The sequence below is a fragment of the Garra rufa genome, chromosome 25 (assembly GCF_049309525.1).
Source record: "Garra rufa chromosome 25, GarRuf1.0, whole genome shotgun sequence".
NCBI classification, from domain to species: domain Eukaryota; kingdom Metazoa; phylum Chordata; class Actinopteri; order Cypriniformes; family Cyprinidae; genus Garra; species Garra rufa.
Genome location: NC_133385.1, coordinates 11,430,786 through 11,452,814, shown reverse-complemented (window position 1 = coordinate 11,452,814; position 22,029 = coordinate 11,430,786). Strand labels below are relative to the sequence as shown.

General features: G+C 38.7%; 2 protein-coding genes across 2 annotated transcripts in view; both read right to left on the bottom strand.

Moving 5' to 3' along the window:
- The window catches only part of LOC141301328 (uncharacterized), a 37,977-nt gene extending 29,786 nt beyond the window's left edge, over nt 1-8,191 (bottom strand). Inside the window, exons 1-16 of the mRNA XM_073831574.1 lie at nt 8,098-8,191; nt 7,923-7,985; nt 7,594-7,626; nt 7,033-7,297; nt 6,587-6,701; nt 4,047-4,134; nt 3,822-3,921; nt 2,696-2,901; nt 2,246-2,371; nt 2,038-2,155; nt 1,822-1,960; nt 1,593-1,700; nt 1,392-1,461; nt 1,152-1,286; nt 876-1,034; nt 665-759 (exon numbers count right to left, since the gene is read on the bottom strand). Of these exons, the coding sequence (XP_073687675.1) occupies nt 665-759; nt 876-1,034; nt 1,152-1,286; nt 1,392-1,461; nt 1,593-1,700; nt 1,822-1,960; nt 2,038-2,155; nt 2,246-2,371; nt 2,696-2,901; nt 3,822-3,921; nt 4,047-4,134; nt 6,587-6,701; nt 7,033-7,297; nt 7,594-7,626; nt 7,923-7,985; nt 8,098-8,191 (1,914 nt within the window). The remainder of the gene's footprint in view (nt 1-664; nt 760-875; nt 1,035-1,151; nt 1,287-1,391; nt 1,462-1,592; nt 1,701-1,821; nt 1,961-2,037; nt 2,156-2,245; nt 2,372-2,695; nt 2,902-3,821; nt 3,922-4,046; nt 4,135-6,586; nt 6,702-7,032; nt 7,298-7,593; nt 7,627-7,922; nt 7,986-8,097) is intronic.
- Nucleotides 8,192-15,952: 7,761 nt separating this feature from the next.
- The window catches only part of LOC141301326 (intestinal mucin-like protein), a 24,831-nt gene continuing 18,754 nt past the window's right edge, over nt 15,953-22,029 (bottom strand). The window contains exon 18 of the mRNA XM_073831573.1: nt 15,953-16,133. Coding sequence (XP_073687674.1) covers nt 15,953-16,133 — 181 coding nt within the window. The remainder of the gene's footprint in view (nt 16,134-22,029) is intronic.

Genomic DNA, 22,029 nt, shown 5'->3' with positions numbered 1-22,029 from the left:
AACTTAGTACTCACATGCTGTTCTTGTAACTCCTGTGTATTTTTAACATAAACTTGTGTGTAATTGACTGTTTAAGCGCAATAAGACATGAAAGAGAACTTAGTAATCACATGCTGTTCTTGTAACTCCTGTGTGTTTTTAACATAAACTTGTGTGTAATTGACTGTTTAAGCGCAATAACACATGAAAGAGAACTTAGTACTCACATGAGTACAGACACGTTCTGTGCGGATGTGTGTGATCAGAAAAACATATATCAGAAGTTTAAACTAATATCGCTTTAAAAAACATGATACAGCCGAATAGACATGTTAATCAAAACCAAACAGATGTTTTTTAGAGGTGGGGGCGGAGGAGCAGCAGATCATTTGCATTTAAAGGGACATGCACGAAAACAGTGTGTTTCTGCTTCCACTCAAAATAGGCATTGATCTAATAAATTATCTGTGGGTTTTTTTGAGCTGAAACTTCACAGACACATTCTGGGGACACCTGAGACTTATATTACATATTGTATTCTATTCTGACGCTCAGTTTGAAACCCATGTCTACAAGATTTGCACAAATAAATCATTTATAATAAATACTTTGCAAAAATCCAAATAGGAATTGTCCTGAATTGTTTGATTATATGGTCAACTCAGTTGTCTGCAGAAAGACTTACCTGGTAGTACATCTCAGGTAATATTTCTAAGTGACATGCAGAAAAGGTGCCATTTGGGTTTGTGAGACGGGAACACCAGTCTTTTGCAATTTTCTCTATAAGGAAAAACAGGAAATTTGCTTGCTTAGTTTGTTTAGTACAGCAGATTATTTTCTTCTACTATGTCAAGAATGATCAGTTGCAGCATGAATATTTTGAGCATGTTAAGCACCTGTTTCTATATTCAAGCTGCAGGGGTTGTCAAATGTGATTTCAAGATCTGGGCAATTTTGTTTCCAAAAGTTGACAAAGGATGTAGGTGTGCCCTCTATAATGTCTGATCCTGTTTTAAAGTCATCTTTTTGGACATCATTATAGTTCCCACACAGACCTGAGAGAAGCAAGGTTAAAAGTGGTTTAACTGATATTTGTAAAACGAAAATTTTGACTAAAATTGATTTTAGTCATAACTTTGAGACTTATCTATGTGCTACAAATGAATTCTCACCACTCATTTTTCCTTTTTCCTCAGTGCTGGCTACAATATATAACTGCATGACTGGAGCCAATTGGATCTCTAGACGAAGGCTCTTAATGTCAGCAATGATGAAGGAGGAAGAAGGCTGGAAGATACTCACAGGACCTGGGACAATTAAATTATTTTCATTATTTTTTACAAAAAAAAAGGAAACTACTGATGAAACATTGATTGAAAAAATAACAAGTTGATTTATATTTGACAACAAACCTGTGGTGAAAGGTAGCACATTTAGACTGATTCCATTCACTGCTACAGACCCACTTGAGGAAAAACTGATCTGTTTTATTAGTAAAACATTAACAAACAGACATTACTATTAATATGATTCTCTCAGAAGTAGTAGTCAGTATAAGTATTATTATTAGTAAGAATTATTAAAGAATAAACATATTTAAACCCAATGCTTACAGTGGTTCCCGGGATGACAAGAGTAATTGAATTTAGACAGGTGTCTGTTCGGGTTTGATCACACTTTGCCAGATTTCCCACAACTGCAATGTCACTGTCATTAGAGTGCTGGAATAATAAAAGGATTGTAAGAACCTCCTTTGATTGTTATTATACACATAAGTGAAGACTTTCAATTATCTCGCCCCTGATAGAAAACATCTAAGGATCATCTGCTGTACTGACAGACCTTAGTGAAGATGTAGTCACAGTTGCCATTGAAGGTAAAAGTCTTTCCATCATAAGTGGTGACGTGAGACCCTCCAACAACAGAGCAGATTCCAGGACATTCAAGGTGTGTACAATTCCAGTGTCCAGCAGCGCACTCACTGATACAATACGGCAACAGTGTAAGCATTAGACTGAAAATTACTTTAAAAGTGAATTTAAAATTGTAAAAAGTTACCATTTTTTGCAAGCTTGTTTGTAAGACTCTCCTGATCGATACACTGTGCCATTGTGCACACAAGGACACTTGTTCACAGGAACACAGCCGGTCCGACCAATGTCATCTTCCACAGTGCCTTTACAAAAAAATGGCAATATCATTTAATTTGAAAAAAAAAAAAAGGATTTAATTAAATAGAGTGACTTTTGATATTGTGTGAAATTACCATCAGGGCAGAAACAGCCGTCCACACAATGTTCTTTACACATTAGACTTGCATCTGGATCTGAGCAGGTGTTCTTGCACGGACCACCACACTCCATGTATTGCAGGGTCGGAGGACATGTCTTTGCTGCTCCAAAAAAAAGACAGTGCATGTCACAAACATATCAGAATTGTTGCACTGTTGCAAGAACAAACAATAATATTTCTGTATTTACTTGACAGCGATCCTACTAAAATGTGTAAAAGTGTTTTTTTGTATTAATTTAAGGTAGCTATAGATCAAATATTTTTGTTTACTATATTAATTTAGGTTATGGGTAAATTAATTGTAGTATTTATTTGTCTTCTTTGGACCATGACACTGTGAACTTGTATGTAACAGCATATTTTAACAACATGGGGTTGAGAAAATTTAAAATAAAATTTTCTCGCCATCACTACCAATACTTACGACAGAGCTCTTCTATCCTCCATGTTCCTGGTTTTCCTCCAGCATGTGTGCACTGTCGTGAAATCTCTGTGAGCGTGTTGCAGAGACAGTTGTGGTTGCCGAAACACTGACACAGGTCCTCTACACAGGCTTTTTCAAATGAACTCATGTCCATCACATTGTGACAGTCATCAAACCCTGGACTGCTGAGATACTTCTGGCAAACACTGGTCTAAAGTGGAAAAAACAGATCATTTAGGAGGATGTTTCATTGGAACCAATGTTTCAGTCAGAGGTTAAACAATTTAGGGCCAGCACAAACCATCTTTTGTCATTAAAATAGTATTCTCAGGATTTATTAAAGACGTGCAGTGAAGAATTAGCACTGAAAAGGTGTCCACAGTACAATAAGTTGCGCCTGACCTTATTGAACGTGCATTGAATTTGTAGGAGTTTATCTTTTAGCAATTTGTGTTCATCAAATTACTGGTATTTGCACCATTATTTGACACCCAATGTCTTAAAGCATGTCTTAAAGCAGGCGGTAATTTCTTGGTAGATTGTGTTGGTCATTATGGAAATATCTGGCTGCATCTGTGTTTTTTAATGTGTGCATTATTAGTAAATCACACACAGAATTTTCTTTTATGGGACTGCGCTCTAATGCTAATTTGCCCTGTTCAGTAAAACTGGCCCATAATTTAAATTTTTCCTTTGTTTTATTTTCAAAAGTGAACCCCGAATTAGATTTCAGGTAACACTTTATAATAACTACACACTATGAGTCATAAGTTAAGCATTGGTAAATAGTTAATTAATCATTTATAAAGCATTATTCCTACATTAATAGACATTTGTAAGCAGTTCATAAAAACAGCTATAAATGCTCTATTCTTGTTTTATAAGCATCTGTATAATATGCCTAATAATTGTATTTTCATACTTTATTAAGGATCAGTTAATCATTTCTAAATTATGCATTACATTATTTACAAACCGGTTAGTTAGTAGTTGTAAGTGGTTCATGAGATCATTTAGAAAGTGTTAGTAAATGATTCATAAACCATTTGAATGCACATTTATACATCTTATTATTCAGACATACATTAACAGTTAGTCAGTGTGTTAATAAATGATTTAATAACACATATTCCTATACTGTACCTGGTTGCACTGATCCCTGGATGGAAGTGTAACGTCTTCACAGGTTTCAGTCACAGGTGTGGAAACCTTCCATTTGGCCGGACCTGAGAAGGATTCAGGTAAACATATTAGACTAAAGTGTTTAAAATCAGTAAGTGTCTGCTGGTCACTAAGCTTACCGTATTTAAAACTTGAATCTAATCATTAATGAGGAAGACATTATGTTTACCGCTAACAGTGATATCGTCATTCTTGTTGCCATTAAAGTCTCCACAGAGTCCACAGGTCAGACCTCGGTACTTCTCAGGAAGTTCAATCTAGGGAACATCATATAACAATATAAAGTCAGAGAAGAGATATTTTATAATTGACTTTTTTTTATCTAAGACACAATTTTTCTATCTATCTATCTATCTATCTATCTATCTATCTATCTATCTATCTATCTATCTATCTATCTATCTATCTATCTATCTATCTATCTATTTGATTTAAAACAATACCAACAAAGAATTAAAAAAGGAAAAGGCTAATTTTCAAAAGCTGTTGGTTCACTGTTGCTTATTTAAGCATATTGCATGTTTGATTAAAGGAGAACTATCATGCAAAAATCACGTTTATAAGTTTGAACATAGTTGTGTGGCCGCAGTGTGTAAAAACAACCAGCCTATAATGGTAAAAATCCACCCACATTTTTGTAATCCTAATAAATCATAAACAGTCTCTCTGAACATGCCATTCCAGTTTTCTCCCACCCATTTGTGATGATATCTGCTCTATTAGTATAAACACAGCCCTGAGTGAGAAGCAGACATGGCCATTACTGTTTTCTTGCTGTAGCTGCTGGTGATACAAAGTCAGTGCCAAAAATGCATTATCCCATTTCTACCCCTTACCCCAACACTTAGAATTGAGATTGAGCCCATTTGTTTTCCAAATTGCCTTTTTGAAAGCACCTCTTGTAAATTGGAGTGTGGTAGTTAAAAATTGCATATGAAAGCAATGTGAAATCAAATGCATGATTTTTTTCGAACTCATAGTCACAAGTAGGACTTATAAAGTTAAAGTGTGATAGCATGCGATGGCACCATGAGACCAGCTATGTCCTTATTTTTATTCATGGCTTTACAGTGCGACTGAAAACTACTGTGTGTGACTGAAAAAATATTCAGGAGCACCATGTGCGACTGACCCAATCAGCAATATGTGTTTGCGCTGAGGGGAGCTTCAAAGGTTGCTACGTGTTTTTGCAACATTAAGCAATGTATCACGGACATATCTTACAAATAATTTCAAAAGAACAATGTGTATATAGAGTGTAAATATGAGATTCATTGTGCAGTCTAGATAGCGTTGTTGATTATAATGGAACTTTGTGAGATCGCGATGAACTAAGATGAGTGACAGCTTTTAATGATTTTTAAGGGAGTTTGTAAATGAGACTGATTTAATACAACAGTTAAATAAACAAGAAGTTAATATTAAGTGATTTACATTGTCTGACTATAACACTATTTCCTGATATTGCTCTATTTTGTCTGAAACAATACACAACTGAGCCAATGCGGATCTCCATTCAAACACAGTGGTGTTTCATTTACGAATGAACATGTTTTTAAACAAATCTAGTGAGTCAATGATTAAATTTCCTATTCATAAAGACAGTCACTTGCTTTATTCCTGAATGAATCAGCCGTTTGAACGAATCAAATGAATGATATGATTCAGTAATTAAATCAGTGACTTGCCGCCACCTCCTGGCAGATTTAGTTTAATTTTTAAAGTATCTTTTCAGTTATTTCAATCTTTAATATTCTGTATTCTAAATGTTATATTTTTTTAAAACAATAATCTCAACATGAATTTATGAATTTGATTGCACTCATGCCACCTCTGAGCCGCATTAAACATGAAAATATACCTTCTTCTGTGCCACCTCTGCAGTGGTATTTTGTTAATATTGATTAGTAACTTATTCTACTTGTTTTTATTCTGCTGTTTTAGTTAGAAATTAAAAAAAGCTTAAGAAATATATTTTTAAAAAATTTGACATAAAAGATACTTATAATAAAGTTGCCAAAAATGCCATTACAAAGGTAGAAACAAAATTCTCTGTAAATCACTTTAAAGAGTCAAATATCACCTCGTAATGGGAAGGCAAATTTTTGATCCGATCTTGAGATTATTGATTAGAAGGTGCTCCTGAAATTTTGACTGTGCTCCTAAATTTTTTAAGTTAGGAGAGTGCTTCTAAAAAGAAAACCAAGCGTAGAGCCTTTATTGCATCATGCTCCTCGTCCGTGTAATTCATAAACGTGCATTTATTATGCACAGTACAATCAGATGACTGACTTTTAAACCGATTCCCGTTCAAACATATAAGGCTGAACACCGCTACTAAGAATTTGTAACATTTTCAGTGCGTGACTTTTTGCCAGCTCTTGACGCTTTGCCCTCTACTGAAAAGAGGTCTAGGAGCAAAAGCTCATTTGCATTTAAGGAACAAACACAAAAACTGCATTTTCGCTCATACCCTAGAAGTGGCCATTTTTTAACAAGCTACAAAAATTACCTGTCGGGTTTTTCGCACTAAAACTACACATATGCACTCTGGAGACTTTTTTTACATCTTGTAAAAAGGAGCATAATAGGTCACCTTTAATGATGTGCAGAACTGATACAGTCAATTATAAACATAATTCTCATAAGAATCGGAGATCAAGCTCCAAGATAAAATGATATGTGCTTAGAGATAATACTGAATCATACCGTTAGAGAGTTGTCTTCTTCCCAGAAGACAGTCACTCCATGTTTGCTCGAGATCTTGACACTTGTTGGACTTCCCTCAATTTTAATTCCATTCTTATAGATCGGAACAGACACTCTGAAGGAGAACATTTTTAAAAATGTCAACATTACTGACAAAAGAAAACAATTTCTTGTTTCTTTTCAAACCCTACTCTTTGAGTATTTGACTTTGAAAAGCATCTTCCAAAGACTTAAGAATGGTAATGGATATGTTTAATATATTTAGTCTTGGAGGAATAGATCTGCTACGCATATACAGTATATTAACCCATAGCAGATCTATACAGGTGGAGCTGGGGAAGTAGGAGGGTTTCACAGATACTCTAAAAGTGCGCTGAGAGAAAAAAACATTATTATATATAAAAAAGGATGTGCTTTTACTGTAGTGCTGTAGTGTAGAAACTCACATTTCTTCCCCCATGGTGATGTCGCCGTTAGTAATTTTGATGATTGCTCCCTCCAGCTTTATTGTGACTGTGCTAAAAGTGATTGAGCCATTCACAGTCTCTCTTTGCATTTGGATGTTAAAATCAGAAATGGCTATGTCACACATCACTGCCATGACATAGTTGCATGTGTCTGCCACTTGAAAGAAATGACCATCGAAGGTCTTGAAGTGGAAATTTCCCCATGTGCTGCAGATGGTAGACCGATGATCAGGATTCGGTACAACTGAACCAAGAAAGAAAGTTTATAAACATGATAAGTACTGTGCCACTTTGAGCAACTGAAGGCGAAGTGTGTCTTTTTTACACCCTAAATGTGCATTGTTTGGTTGTGCTAATGTTGTGTAAACATACTAAGCAATGTTTGATTGAATCACAGATCAATAGTATAATAAATATATAGTTGTCTCTAAAAAAAACTTACAGCTCATCTTTAAGTCTCCTAAAGTGTCAAATTTTGATTTCATAAATTGGTTTTAAATACGGTAACATGAAGAATAAGAATAAGAAGAAACTCAATACCTGTAGTTACCGGCACCTTTGTCATGGAAAATGCTGAAAACAGAAAAAAACAGGTTCTATAGTTATTTATTTATTTAATTTTTGCACATTTTTTACAATAAAGACATGTTTACAGATAGCTTACAATAATTCAATACAATAGTCTTTTTAAATCTAATTTTTTTTTTTATAAAAAATTGTTAAATTTGCCTGTCGATAAAACAATAAAAACCTGAACATGATATTTATGTGCAGGTCCATTTTGAAATACATAAAACACAAGTTTTACTTGACATCTGTTAATGAATTCGTTACTTAATCACTTTGATTGAAACATATGACATATTCACCTGTTGTTGTTGGCCACATGGGGTCCGGAATAACATCCATTCCTTCATAATCACTCATAAATTCTTCAAACACAGAAAGGCAGTTCAGAAAGATACAATCATATTGTGTAGCTAATATTATCTGCAATTTTTTTTTAAATTTTGTAGTAACTCATTATTTTTATTTTTTTCTAACCTGCTTGTATCGACTGCAGCCCCACCAGTAGGACAACCCATCTCAGCATCCACATCTGGGACATCCTCACAGTCCCCACGGAGTCAGCAACCATCCTTAAGAGCTAATGTGAGCTGTCTGTCAAAACTTGCGCTTTTATACTAGGTCTTAGTTTACTTTGGGACCATCTACTCTGTGATCAAAAGGTGGATCCCGGGCTTCATTTTGGCATGTTATTTTTTCGTTAGGCTAGCTGTGTTTGAAGATTAAACACAGTTTATGCAAATCTTGGAGGTAAAAAAACTTTTTATGTCACTTACAGCGTTTATCTCTGTTATCATCTCAAGGTACACAAGGATGTGATGGCTGATTTAATCCTTACTTGGAGGTTTAACCAATTTGTAGAGAAATTACATTACACACTATGAAATCCACACCCTAAATGTCTACCTTGCTGGTTAGGCTTTTTTTGCATTTACATTTAAAGCATTTGAGAGACCTTGTGCTTTGAATGTTATAAAGTTCACTAAACATTTACTTACAACAAGCAACCTATTCTATATTTTAAATATGTCTACAATTAATGTTTATTTACTAAAACTAAGTGGATTCAATGTCTTAACTTTTTTGACATTGCTTCAAAACTAATTAAAATCATATTTGTGTAGCTTTTATGTTACTTAACTTGTAAAACTAACATGCGAGAGTGATATTTCTGGATCATTAGTCCTCAAATCCTCTATAAACAGAAGGTATTGTGATTATCACTGACACGAACATGCAGCTAGAGTTGCTGTTAAACAGCATTAAAAGTATAACTGACAATTGTATAAAAGTATAAAGGACAATTGTCATCATTAAATCACCCTCTACTTGTTCCAAACAGGTATAAATTCCTTTATTCTGTTTAACACACACACAAATCTTAAAGAATGTTGGTAAATGACGGTAGCCATTGACTTACATAGTTTTTTTGTTTTGTTTTTTTTTACAAACACACAGCTTTTTGATCCACAAGATGTTAATTGATGGACTGGAGTCGTGTGGATTACTTATGGGTAGAGGATCTATTAGTGAGTTAGTGATGTATAGTAATGCTAAATTTCCCCAGACCTGTTCTATATGAAGAAACCAACACATCTACATCTTGGATGGCCTGAGGGTGAGTAAATTTTCAGCAAATCTTCTGTTTAACAATGCAAGCGTTGGATGTGAGCATTGCAAATTTGTTACATGGCTGCCAAAGTTCTATAGACCAATTATCAGCCTACGTCACACATACGTCACGCTGGTTCAACTGTCGCAAAAGACGACCGGAACCGCTATAATGCCACATTCCAGGCAACCCGTTACTCCTGTTTTTCCAACCTTCTACCCGTGAAAGTGCACCCGAACGGCAGTCAAACCCGTGACTTCCCACTCGTGAACTCGTACTAGATCGATGTACTCCCAGTTCCGAATTCTGACATGACATAGCCCGCGAAACCACTATATCAGCACCTACAGGTGCGGTGTTTATGCAAGTGGTACACAGTGAAAAAATAGACTTTAGGACAATATAATGTTGCAAACAAATGAATAATAATGTAATAATAATAAATATGCTCAGGCAGTTTGGGGTGACTTGCCTGGAACGCTACAAAGTTGTGAGTTGTAATTTGAAGTCGTGATTTACGAGTGCATAAACCTGCCTGGAACGCAGCATAAAACCCAAAAGAAAAAGAAGAAAAGACAACCGTGAAAATGTTGTGTTGTGCAGTGGGTACACGGCTAGTCTCGTAAGCTTGACTAGTAACGTTAGAACTTGGCTAATAAGTTATTGCGAAATATCCTACTGTCAATCACTAACGTTAGAATACACTTTTTGTACAGGAGAGGTATCCATGGACTTCAATAGTCCCGACTTCTGTCCCTTCTGTCTTTTCCTACTCAACCCAGTGTGAAATAAAAGCAATGCAAAACTTAAATATTAGAGGTAAATATTGTCTCTTTAGTTGCTAAGAGGGATTAAATTGCAGGCATCAAAATTCAGAGAATTTATGGCAAGTAATGTCACATCGTGTTTGTAAAGATAATTTGTTAGACATTGATCGTTTTTGTTATGTCTGCATTGTGTTGTTAAGCCTGTTGAGGCATGCTATATACATGTAATTTGCACTTGACTTGATTTGGGTACACGATTACCTCTATGGCAAATGGATCTGTCAGACCAATCCCACTTACTAACGTTAATTTAATTGAATAACCGTTCTTATCATTGGGTGACTGTCAGGCATTTACCTCAGTCACCCCTCCAAACCACACCTCCTGAAACTCCACCCATCCGTTCCAACTCACCTGAATTCTAATTACTCACCTGATCCTCATTACCACGCCCTATATATACCTGGACTGTTCATTCACCATTCGTCTGGTCTACAGTTCACATGCCTTGCGTTCCTCCAGACCCAACTGTATTCTATGAACTGCTTACCTGTCTGCTCCCCCGGATTCCACCACCTGTTTATCACAAGGACTGTTCAGTTAAGAATTCATCTCTGCTATATGTCTATAATCTACCATATCATCTTGATCAATAAACTTACCACGATTGTGTTTTTTCCACTTTTATCCATGTCTCTGCCTCCTTCTGAGTGTGACAGAAGACCAGACCTCACCGAAATGAGCACAGAGGAAAAACCGCTGCACCTCACCAACTCACTGAGCTCGTAAATGCCATCAGAGCGGCGCTCACTCCACCTCCCGCGCCGCCATCTGCCTCAGGAAGTCCCATGGCCATACCATCATTGTTTGCTGGAGAGGCAGCTGAGTGTAGCGGTTTTTTGCTTCAAGTCGAACTCTACATTCAGATGCAACCACACCAGTTCGCGTCAGAAAATGCCAAGGTAGCATTTCTCATATCTCTATTGACTGGTATAACCCTTCAATGGGCTAAAGCTATCTGGAATGCCAATAATCCGATCATCAATTCATTTGAACAATTTACGAGCCATTTCAGGGAAGTTTTCAGCACTACTACAAGCGAACTCACCGTGTCTGATCAACTGTTCCGGCTACAACAGGGTTCTTCTTCTATCAATGATTACACGCTCCACTTCCGCACGCTGGCGGCGGCTAGTGGTTGGAATGAGATTGCACTGCTGGGCGCCTATCGACAAGGTCTCCAACCAGACATTCGTGCAGCCATGGCGCTGTACGATGATTCCATCGGTTTGGAGGCCTTTCTACAACGCACCACCTGGGTGTCCCAGCAACTAGCCGCCTGCCAGCCCCCTCCAACCGCTCCTCAGTCCGCTATGGTGGCAGCTCCTGTACCAGAACCAATGGAAATTGATTCATCCCGTCTCTCCCGTTCGGAACGTCATCGCCGAATCACTTCTGGACTTTGTCTCTATTGTGGTAATGCTGGACACTTTCTACGCAACTGCCCTGTCAGACCCCCAAGCCCGGTGGTGAGTATGATTCATTCAGAAATAAATACGGCTCAACTTACACTAATTCCTGTAACCGTTCATACTGCTGAACGTACCCTCTCTCTCTCTGCTTTGATTCAGGTGCCTCAGGCAACTTCATCGCAAAAGAATGTCTAGATCTCCTTCATCTCCAACCACAACGTCATCATCGTGAGTTCTCAGTCAAAACTATCCAAGGAAAACTCGGGCGTGGGCGGATTCGTCATGCATCACCAACTATCACATTACAGATTGGATTGTTTCATCAAGAGAGGATAAAATTTCTGGTACTGGAGCATTCCAACGTGGATATCATCCTGGGTTGTCCCTGGTTACATCTTCATCATCCTGAACTCCGCTGGGACCCGTGCGACATAATTGGATGGAGTAAGCATTGCCTGGAAAACTGTATTTCTGAATTACCACAATCTACCACTTCCCCTGTCACCATAGCATCCACGAAGATTGAAAGTCCGGATGTTCAAGATCTCACGGAGGTCCCAGCGGAGTATTTGGACTACCAGGATGTGTTCTGTAATCAAGCTGCCACCCATCTTCCTCCACACCGGCCATGGGACTGTGCCATCGATCTGCTACCTGGAGCCCAACTCCCCAAGGGCCGAATATATCCCCTGTCCAACCCGGAGCGCCAGGCGATGGAGGAGTACATCAAGGAAGCACTCGCTCAGGGATTCATCCGACCATCCACATCTCCGGCTGCTTCCAGCTTCTTCTTTGTGGGTAAGAAGGATGGAGGTCTTCGTCCATGTATTGATTACAGACAACTCAACTCTCAACTCATACAACAACCATATCCACTTCCACTTGTCCCTGCCACCCTCGAGGAACTCCATGGTGCTCACATTTTTACCAAGTTGGACCTGCGGAGTGCCTACAACCTTGTTCGTATTCGTGAGGGAGACGAGTGGAAGACAGCCTTCATAACACCTACTGGCCACTATGAATATCTTGTTATGCCGTATGGTTTATCCATCAGTCCCTCGGTCTTCCAAACGTTTATGAACGAGGTGTTCCGGGAGTTCTTACATTGGTTTGTTGTGGTCTATATTGATGACATTTTGATTTACTCCCGGAACAATGCAGAACATCGCCAGCATGTCAGTCAGGTCCTCCAAGTCTTGCGTCAACACCACCTATATCTCAAGCTGGAAAAATGTGAGTTCCACCAATCCTCTGTGCAGTTCCTGGGCTACAACATCAGCCCCGAGGGTGTGCAGATGGATCAAGGCAAAATACTTGCCATTCAGAACTGGCCCCAGCCGGGTACATCAAGGAACTGCAAATGTTTTTAGGATTCACCAACTTCTACCGAAGATTCATCCAGAACTACAGCTCCATAACTGCTCCATTGACCTCCCTCCTACGTGGCCAACCCAAACATCTCTGTTGGAACATCTCTGCCCACGAAGCCTTCCAGAAGCTTAAGAAGATCTTCAGCACCGCTCCTCTATTACGCCATCCTGACCCAGAATTGCCGTTTGTTGTGGAAGTGGATGCTTCTACTGTTGGAGTTGGAGTGGTGTTGTCGCAAGCAGCCGAAGATTCCACTCTCCTCCATCCCTGTGCCTATTTCTCCAAAAATCTGTCTCCGGCGGAGCAAAACTATGACGTAGGTAACCGAGAATTATTCGCCATCAAGCTAGCCCTGGAAGAGTGGCGACACTGGCTGGAAGGGGCTAAACATCCATTTCTCATCATCACAGACCACAAGAGTCTCCAATATCTACGAGAAGCCAAACGTCTAAACCCCCGACAAGCTAGATGGACTCTATTTTTCACACGCTTCCACTACAAGATTACTTACCGTCCCGGCTCCAAGAACATACCGGCTGACGCTCTATCAAGACAGTTCTCCCTTGAATCCTCCTCCGATCCAGAACCCATCATTCCATCTCACCTGTTCATTAGCCCCATCCAGTGGGACATTGACACCTGGATCCAACAAGCCACTCTCCAGGAGCCAGCTCCGCCGGATTGTCCAGAAAGTAAAATCTATGTACCCAGCTCCCAACGTCAACACCTTCTGGACACAGCTCATCAGTCTCCGGGCTCTGGACATCCAGGTAGCAGAAGGACCCTCTCACTCCTTCAATCTCGTTACTGGTGGTCCAGTATGGCCCAAGATGTCATCAGGTACGTCCAAAGCTGCTCAGTCTGTGCCACATCTAACACTCCCCGTCATTTACCCACAGGAAAGCTCGTTCCACTCCCTATCTTGCAGAGACCCTGGTCCCACCTCGGGGTAGATTTTGTGACCGATCTCCCAAACTCGGATGGTAACACCGGCGTGCTGGTGATAGTTGATAGGTTCTCCAAGTCCTGCAAATTAATACCTCTGCGAGGACTACCTACGGCTATGGACACCACCGAAATCCTATTCCAGCACGTCTTCCGCCACTTTGGTCTCCCCGAGGAGATCGTCTCGGACTGGGGTCCACAGTTTGTATCTCATGTCTGGAAGGCTTTCTTTAAATCACTTGGAATCTCTGTCAATCTCTCCTCAGGATATCACCCGCAGACCAACGGCCAGACTGAGAGGAAGATCCAGTAGCTTGGACGCTACCTTAGGTCATACTGTTCCGAGGACCAACACAGCTGGAGTAGGTTCCTCCCGTGGGCCGAGTACGCACAGAGCTCTCTCTTCCAGGATACTACAGGATTAACACCTTTCCAGTGCGTACTAGGTTTTCAGCCTCCGCTGTTCCCCTGGACGGAGGAACCCACAAATGTTCCAGCTGTTGACTACTGGTTTCGAGAGAGTGAGAGAGTGTGGGACTCAGCTCATCGTCACCTTCAAAGAGCCATCCGGAGGCACAAGGACTTCGCCGATACCCGTAGGAGAGCAGCTCCACTGTACCAACCCGGAGACGAGTTATGGCTCTCCACCAAGGATATTCGGTTGAGGTTACCTTGTCGAAAGCTGAGTCCCCGCTACATCGGTCCGTTTAAGATCCTGAGGCAGATCAACGATGTGACATACCAGCTTCAGCTCCCACCCAGGTACAGAATTCACCCCACTTTCCACGTTTCCCTCCTAAAACCCTATTTTCCCTCTGCCACAGACACCGCCGGATCTGAAGCTGAACCTCCTCCTCCTGAAATCCTGGATCAACCATCTGTGTACACCATCCATGAGATCCTGGATTCCCGACGTCGAGGTGGTCGTATAGAATATCTGGTCGACTGGGAGGGGTACGGCCCAGATGAGAGGTCCTGGGTGGCCAGAGACGACGTACTCGATCCTCAACTTCTCACCGATTTCCATCAAAGCCACCCGGATCGTCCTGCCCCTCGTGGTCGTGGCCGTCCTCGATGTCATGTGAGGGCGTCGGGAGCTGCCCCTGGAGGAGGGGGTAATGTCAGGCATTTACCTCAGTCACCCCTCCAAACCACACCTCCTGAAACTCCACCCATCCGTTCCAACTCACCTGAATTCTAATTACTCACCTGATCCTCATTACCACGCCCTATATATATACCTGGACTGTTCATTCACCATTCGTCTGGTCTACGGTTCACATGCCTTGCGTTCCTCCAGACCCAACTGTATTCTATGAACTGCTTACCTGTCTGCTCCCCCGGATTCCACCACCTGTTAATCACAAGGACTGTTCAGTTAAGAATTCATCTCTGCTATATGTCTATATTCTACCATATCATCTTGATCAATAAACTTACCACGATTGTGTTACTTTTATCCATGTCTCTGCCTCCTTCTGAGTGTGACAGTGACAAGCTGTTGTAATATGCGGTAAACATTTTTAAAATACATCTAATCAAAAGAATCTATATTTCAAACGAATCAAACTGTTTTGTACCGTATCTGTGTAATTTCCTATTCGTAAACGCTATGTCTCCTGGGTTTTCTGCAACCAAGATGCACGCTCATCCCGGATGTTTACAAACAGATAATTGGTCTATTATTTTCCTGATTCGTTAAATATATAATGTACTATAATGTAGCAATAGACAAAAAATATTAGGATATTGAGTAAAGATCATGTTCCAGGAAGATATTTTGTAAATTTCCTACTGTAAATATATCAAATCTTAATTTTTGATTAGTAATATGCATTGCTAAGAACTTCATGTGGACAACTTCAAAGGCGATTTTCTCAATATTTTTTTTTTCACCCTTAAATTTCAGATTGTCAAATAGCTACAGTGCCCTCCACTAATATTGGCACCCTTGGTAAATATGAGCAAAGGTGGATGTGAAAATCTGCATCATTTATCCTTTTGAAAAAAAAATCACAAAATTCTAACCTGTCATTGAAGTAAAACAATAGAACCTGGGGGGGGGGGTTCATTATGAAATAAATGTTTTTCTCTAGTTCACGATGGCCACTATTATTGGCACAAAATTATTGCAACGTCTTTTTCCCAAGATAACAGAGTTTTCTTCAACGATGTCCAATGAGTTTGGAGAACACTTGACAATAGATCAGAGACCATTCCTTCATACAGAATCTCTCTAGATTCTTCAGAATCTCCCTCTTCCCAGCTTCATGTTGGTGCTTTTTCTCTTCAGTTTCTACAGGGTTCGGTTTAGGGAACTGGGACGACCATGGTAGAAGCTTCATTCTGTGCTCAGTGACACAGTTTTTGTGTTGATTTTGGTGTTTGTTTTGGATCATCGTCCAGCTGAAAGATGCAACCAAGGCCCATAATAAGATTTCCAACAAAGACAGTCAGGTTTAGATTTTTTATCAGCTGGTATTTTATAGAATCCGTGAAGCCATGTATCTAAACAAGATGTCAAGGACCTCTGACAGAAAAATTGGCCCAGAGTCCCAGCAGTATTTTTAACCGTGGGCATGGGGTACTTTTTAATCCCTGTCTGCACCAAACCCATCTGGAGGGTTAGCTGCCAAAAATCTTATTTTAGTTTCATCTGACCGTAGAAGCCAGTCCTTTTTGAAGTTCTAATCATGTTTGACAAATAAATATTCTGGAGTTTGTTTTTGGATAAGCCAGGAGTATTTTTCTTAAAAACCCTCTGGAACAACTTTTGGTGATGTAGCTGTTTGATCATTTTATTTTAGGCTTCCTGACCCCAAGACTCAACAAGTCTCAGCAATTCTCTAGCTGTGAACCTTGGAGAGTCTTTGGCCACTCAAACTCTCCTCCTTATTGTGTATTAGGATGATATAGACACACGTCCTCTTCCAGACAGATTTGTAACATCTTTAGTTGATTGGAATGTCTTAATTATTGCCCTGATGGTGGGAATGGGGATTTTCAATGCTTTAGCTCTTTTCTTACAGCCACTTTCTATTTTGTGAAGCTCAACAAACCGGTTCTGGGCCCGTATTCACAAAACATCTTAAGACTAAAAGTAGCTCATAACCAGCCGATTTAGGAGAAAATCTTAAAAATAATGGGCGTGTCAGTCCTAAATTTAGGACTCATAAGTTTTTGCTCTAAGAGTGTTTCACAAAGCGTTTAGCGCTCAAACTAGCTCCTAAATCTGTGCAACGTAAAGACTGATTTATACATGTCCCCAAGTTCGCTTGGGTTTGTGAAATCACCCATTTCGCGTGGCGGTGTGCACGGCTTCTCGAGTGAAGTGTTCGCGTGTCACCTCATTGCTCACGAAAAAATTTAAGGCTGTTTTGGCTGAACAGGTTCGCCTGTACAAACATCTCTATAATCCATAAATGCGTGACCATAGAAATAGTCAGATGGCAAAAAAAACTCATCGTGACCAGTATTGGAATGGACGAAAACTTTTGCAAAAAAGTTTGTGAAACTGTACATTTTAACACTGTTGTGTTGGTTTTACTGTTGAAGACTGCTGCAATAAAAATATTTCTCATTATTGCTTTTGTTAGTGTTTCACATTACTTATTTTCATAGGCGTAATTCACGGGTGGGATGGGTGGAACACTTTTTGCAAAGCTCGATATTGTCCCACCACTTTTTTGAACAACTCGCGGCACGGACGTACCTAATGCTGATGAAACATTCCTCTCTGTTAAATAAGGTGCTGACGCTGGAATCTGTATTTTTTTTCTGAAATCATGCTTAATGTTCGTTGCGATGTTAATTAGCGATGGAACTTTCTCAAAACGGCTCGTGCTCAGTGTTCACACGTGAGCGCTTCAATCCCTCGCTTATGACTCATTATGGTTAAAAATCAAAACAAAATCCACACAAATGTGTCTCTGATATAGGATCACTGATGAACATATTTAATTTTCTTAAGGGATGAAAAAAGTTGTGTGATGGTGGATTAGAACCAAAACCCTCTGACTCATCTAACGAACATTCTACCACCAGACTATTGGATATTTCTATTAACTGTTGCATATACATTTATTCACTGCATCATTTATCTCAAGGGATAACATATTATTAAAGTACATGTAAGAATAAAATTATCATGTTAAAAACGAGTTTAATGTCAATACATTATGTACACATTATCAGAGCCTGTAACCACAAAACATTTCATCTTACCACTAAAAGTTCTCCTAAATGGCAGTAAAGGTGTTTAGCTAAGAGTTTTCTCTTAAAACCTATTCACAAAGCTGCTGAGACAAACTTTTACTAAGGTATAGAGAGAAGTCTTAAGCTAAAAGTAAGGGCGGGATTGACCTCGTTACTATGGATGATGTCGACATGCTTATTAACTATGCACACAATGATTGGCTGACAGGGGAGGGGTCTCGGTCAGACATTTATTCATAGAAATATTGTAACATGCACTATTATATCATATTTAAAGGTTTTAAAATAAAAATGTTGCCATATTCAAATAAAGATTTTAAAATGCAGGCTAAGTGTCACTAATTATACGTGTATCTTCAGCCTCATGTGCACTCCTCGTATACAGTTAGCGACTACGCATATAAACAGCCTTTTAATTAACGGTAGAATAATCATAGGCGATAGTAAGGCATGTAAACGTAAAAGAAAACCAAACTGGACGCAAGTACAACTCTTACTTCTTGCCCAAATTGTTCATGAAAACAAGGATATAATCAAGGGAAAATTTGGAGTTGGGATAACCTCAAAAACTACAAAAGATGTGTGGGAAAATATATGTGTGCAAATAAATGCAGCTTTCCCACTTTTGTCCAGAAGCAAAGATGACAGTGAAAAGCGCTGGTATTCTTTGCAAAGTCAGGCAAATTAAGAAAGAGATTGCAGAATTTCAGTGACAAACAACTGCTACAGCTAAACGGACATTACTTTCAAGTTGCCGATAATGTTTTCATGTAACCTTGTTATGCTATTGCAGATTGAAATCCTTAGCCTCATTAAAATATTTATTGCATTCATAAGGAGCTGCCATTCGAGGATTGTCAAAACCTTGATCTGTGGCGTTATTGGGTTGTTTCTATTTGTTGCAATTCTGCAACAGTCATAATACCTTCACGATTCAGACCACACCTTCTGAAAAGCTCATTATCATCCAATGCTTCTAAAATGTTTCTGTTCCGAGGCAGAGAGCCGGCAACAGCCATCTTAAGATAGTTTTAGGACTTGATCTTAGTGACTTAGGAGTCCTCTCCACTACTCCTAACATTTCGCAGATTTAGGAGCTAGTTTTAGTGCTAAAACGCTTTGTGAAATACTCTTAGAGCAAAAATTAGGAGTCGTAAATTTAGGATTGTTTTAAGCATTATTTTTAAGATTTTCTCCTAAATCGCCAAGTTATGAGATAGGCTACTTTTATCCTTAAGATCTTTTAGGAACAGGGGCCCAGAATTTGGTGATGTGTAACCTTTCTAATATTGCCGTTGCTGGCGATCTGCCTCGGAACTTTTTAGAAACACTCTGCATGCATATGCACGCACATTCCCACACAACTTTTTTTTTTTAGTCTTGGAGGTTATCCCAGCTCCAAATTTTCATTTGATTGTATCCTACATTGGGCAAGAAGTAACAGCTGTTCCTGCGTCCAGTTTGGTTTTGTTTTACGTTTGCGTATTTCGCTATCAGCCATGATTATTCTATCATGAATAGAAAAAAAGCCTTTTACGTCGGCACCGATAGCCTAGCGGTTAGTGCATCAATATATAGCGTAACTCCGCTCAAAGCGCCCTGAGTTTAATTCCCGTTTCGAAATATTTTGCTGCTCCCGCCCCCTTATCTTCACCCAATGATTTAGTGTCAGTTCTCTGCTATTCTGTGTCATTAAAACCATAAAAAGCTCTAAAGTCTGTTTACATGCATATCAGCTAATTGTTTATTATAAGAAGCTGTCAATCATTTGAACACTTGTTTAATAAGTGACACTTGGCCTGTATTTTAAATTCTTTATTTGAATGTGGCAACATTTTTACTAACTTTTTAAAACTTTATTTGAATATGGCAATATTTACAACAATATTTCTATGAATAAATGTCTGACAGAGATCCCTCCCCTATCAACCAATCACTGTATGCATGGTCAGTGAGCATGCTGACATCATCCATAGTAACGAGGTCAACTCGCCCTTACTCTTAGCTTAAGACTTTTCTCTACTGCTCAGTAAAAGTTTGTCTCAACAGCTTTGTTGATAGGTTTTAAGAGAAAACTCTTAGCTAAAAACTTTTACTGCTATTTAGAAGAGCTCGTAGTGGTAAGATAAAATGTTTTGTGAATACGGGCCCAGAACTATGTTCTTTGGTTTGAATCCTTGTGATGGATGATTAAGGGAATTTCGCCTTTGTGTTCTTTATATTTAAAATCCTGTGAAACAGAAAGTCATGGCTGGACAATTTTATACTCATAGCCACCCTGGTGTGCTAAAAAAATTTTTAATATTAATGAGAGTATACTTCGGAGATATTTTACTTAGACAAATTTCTAATAATAATTGTGGCCATGAACTGAAGAAAAACATTTATTTCATAATGAGATTTCCCCCTCAGTTTCCATCATTTTACTTCAATGAAAGTTTAGAATTTTGTGATTTTTTTGAATAAAAGATCCAAAGGATAAACGATGCAGATTTATTTTCACAGTCACCTTTGCTCATATTTACCAAGGGTGCCAATATTAGTGGAGGGCACTGTATATCTCGGCCAAATATTGTCCTATCCTAACAGACCATACTTCAATGGAAAGCAGCATACATCAATTTATTCAGCTTTCAGATGATGTATAAATCTCAATCTCAAAAAACTGATCCTTATGACTGGCTTTGTCAAGAGTCACAAATGCTATTGTAGGAAAGTGTGAACAGGGACATTTTTTGTTAGCATTGATGTATAGCGCGCAAATCACTGGCTTTAATCACTTTAAAATATAAGCTAGGCTACAATACACATCATCAGTGCAAAAACTTCTATAAGCTAACCCAAACATTTATTTGATCCAATAGCACAGCAGAGGTGTATATACTATAAAGCCTCGTCTCAGTCTATTTGACATGTTTGAAACCTAATTCTCTGAAACCTGTTACGATTGATTGAGAATATGATCTTTGTTTGTCATTGCCTCAGGTTGAGGCGTTTAGATATTTAAACATTTCCTTTCCATTACCTTGTTGATTCTCTGTCAGTGTGTTACTTACAGTATATTTAAAGTAATGTAAAAGGATTAAAGACTTATACTTACTGAATGCATATAACAATTTACCTTAGCCTATTTTAAACAACATTTAATACACAGTGTAGGCCTACACTGTAGGTTCAAGTGAAAGGGAAGTCTTTTTTATTATTATTTAAAAGCTACAAAGTAGACAAAAGTGACATTCATTTGGCACAAAACCCTAATAGTGAGTCATACATTATTTTTGCCTTCCGAGAAGGTACACCACTTCCTTCAGGAAATTCACATCTTAAAAATCTTATCGAAATTCAATCAATTATAAGGAAAGATGTTTGAACACTGTTGTTTGACAATCTTTGTTTGCTGGCGGATCCAGAAGATCCTGAATTGTAATGAGTTTCATAATGTCAAACAGGTTGAGATGAACTACTTGCGTTTGTCTGTATAGTTGAAGACAAAAGTTTACATACAGCTTGCAGAATCTGCAAAATGTTAATTATATTACTAAAACAAGATGGATCATGCTAAATGTATGCCTTTTTCATTTAGTACTGACCTGAATAAGATATTTCACATAAAAGATGTTTACATACAGCAAGAAAAACAAATAGTTCTAGTTGAATTTTAAAAAAATGAACCCGTTCAGAAAAATCTTCAGGTCCCACAAATTGTTTTTTCAGCATTTTTGTGTATTTGAACCCTTTCCAACAATGACTGTATGATTTTGAGATCCATCTTTTCACACCGAGGACAACTGAGAAACGTATATGCAACTATTACAGAAGGTTCAAATTCTCACTGATGCTTCAGAAGGAAAGCATGCATTAAGAATTTAAAGATTAGGGTAAATTTATCTTATTTTGTCTTCTGGGAAAGTATCTTCTGTAGCTTTAGGCAAAATAAGAAAAAGTTAGACATCTTCATTTGATTCAAAAGTTTTCACCCCCTGGCTCTTAATGCATCAGTGAGCATTTGAACCTTCCCTAATAGTTA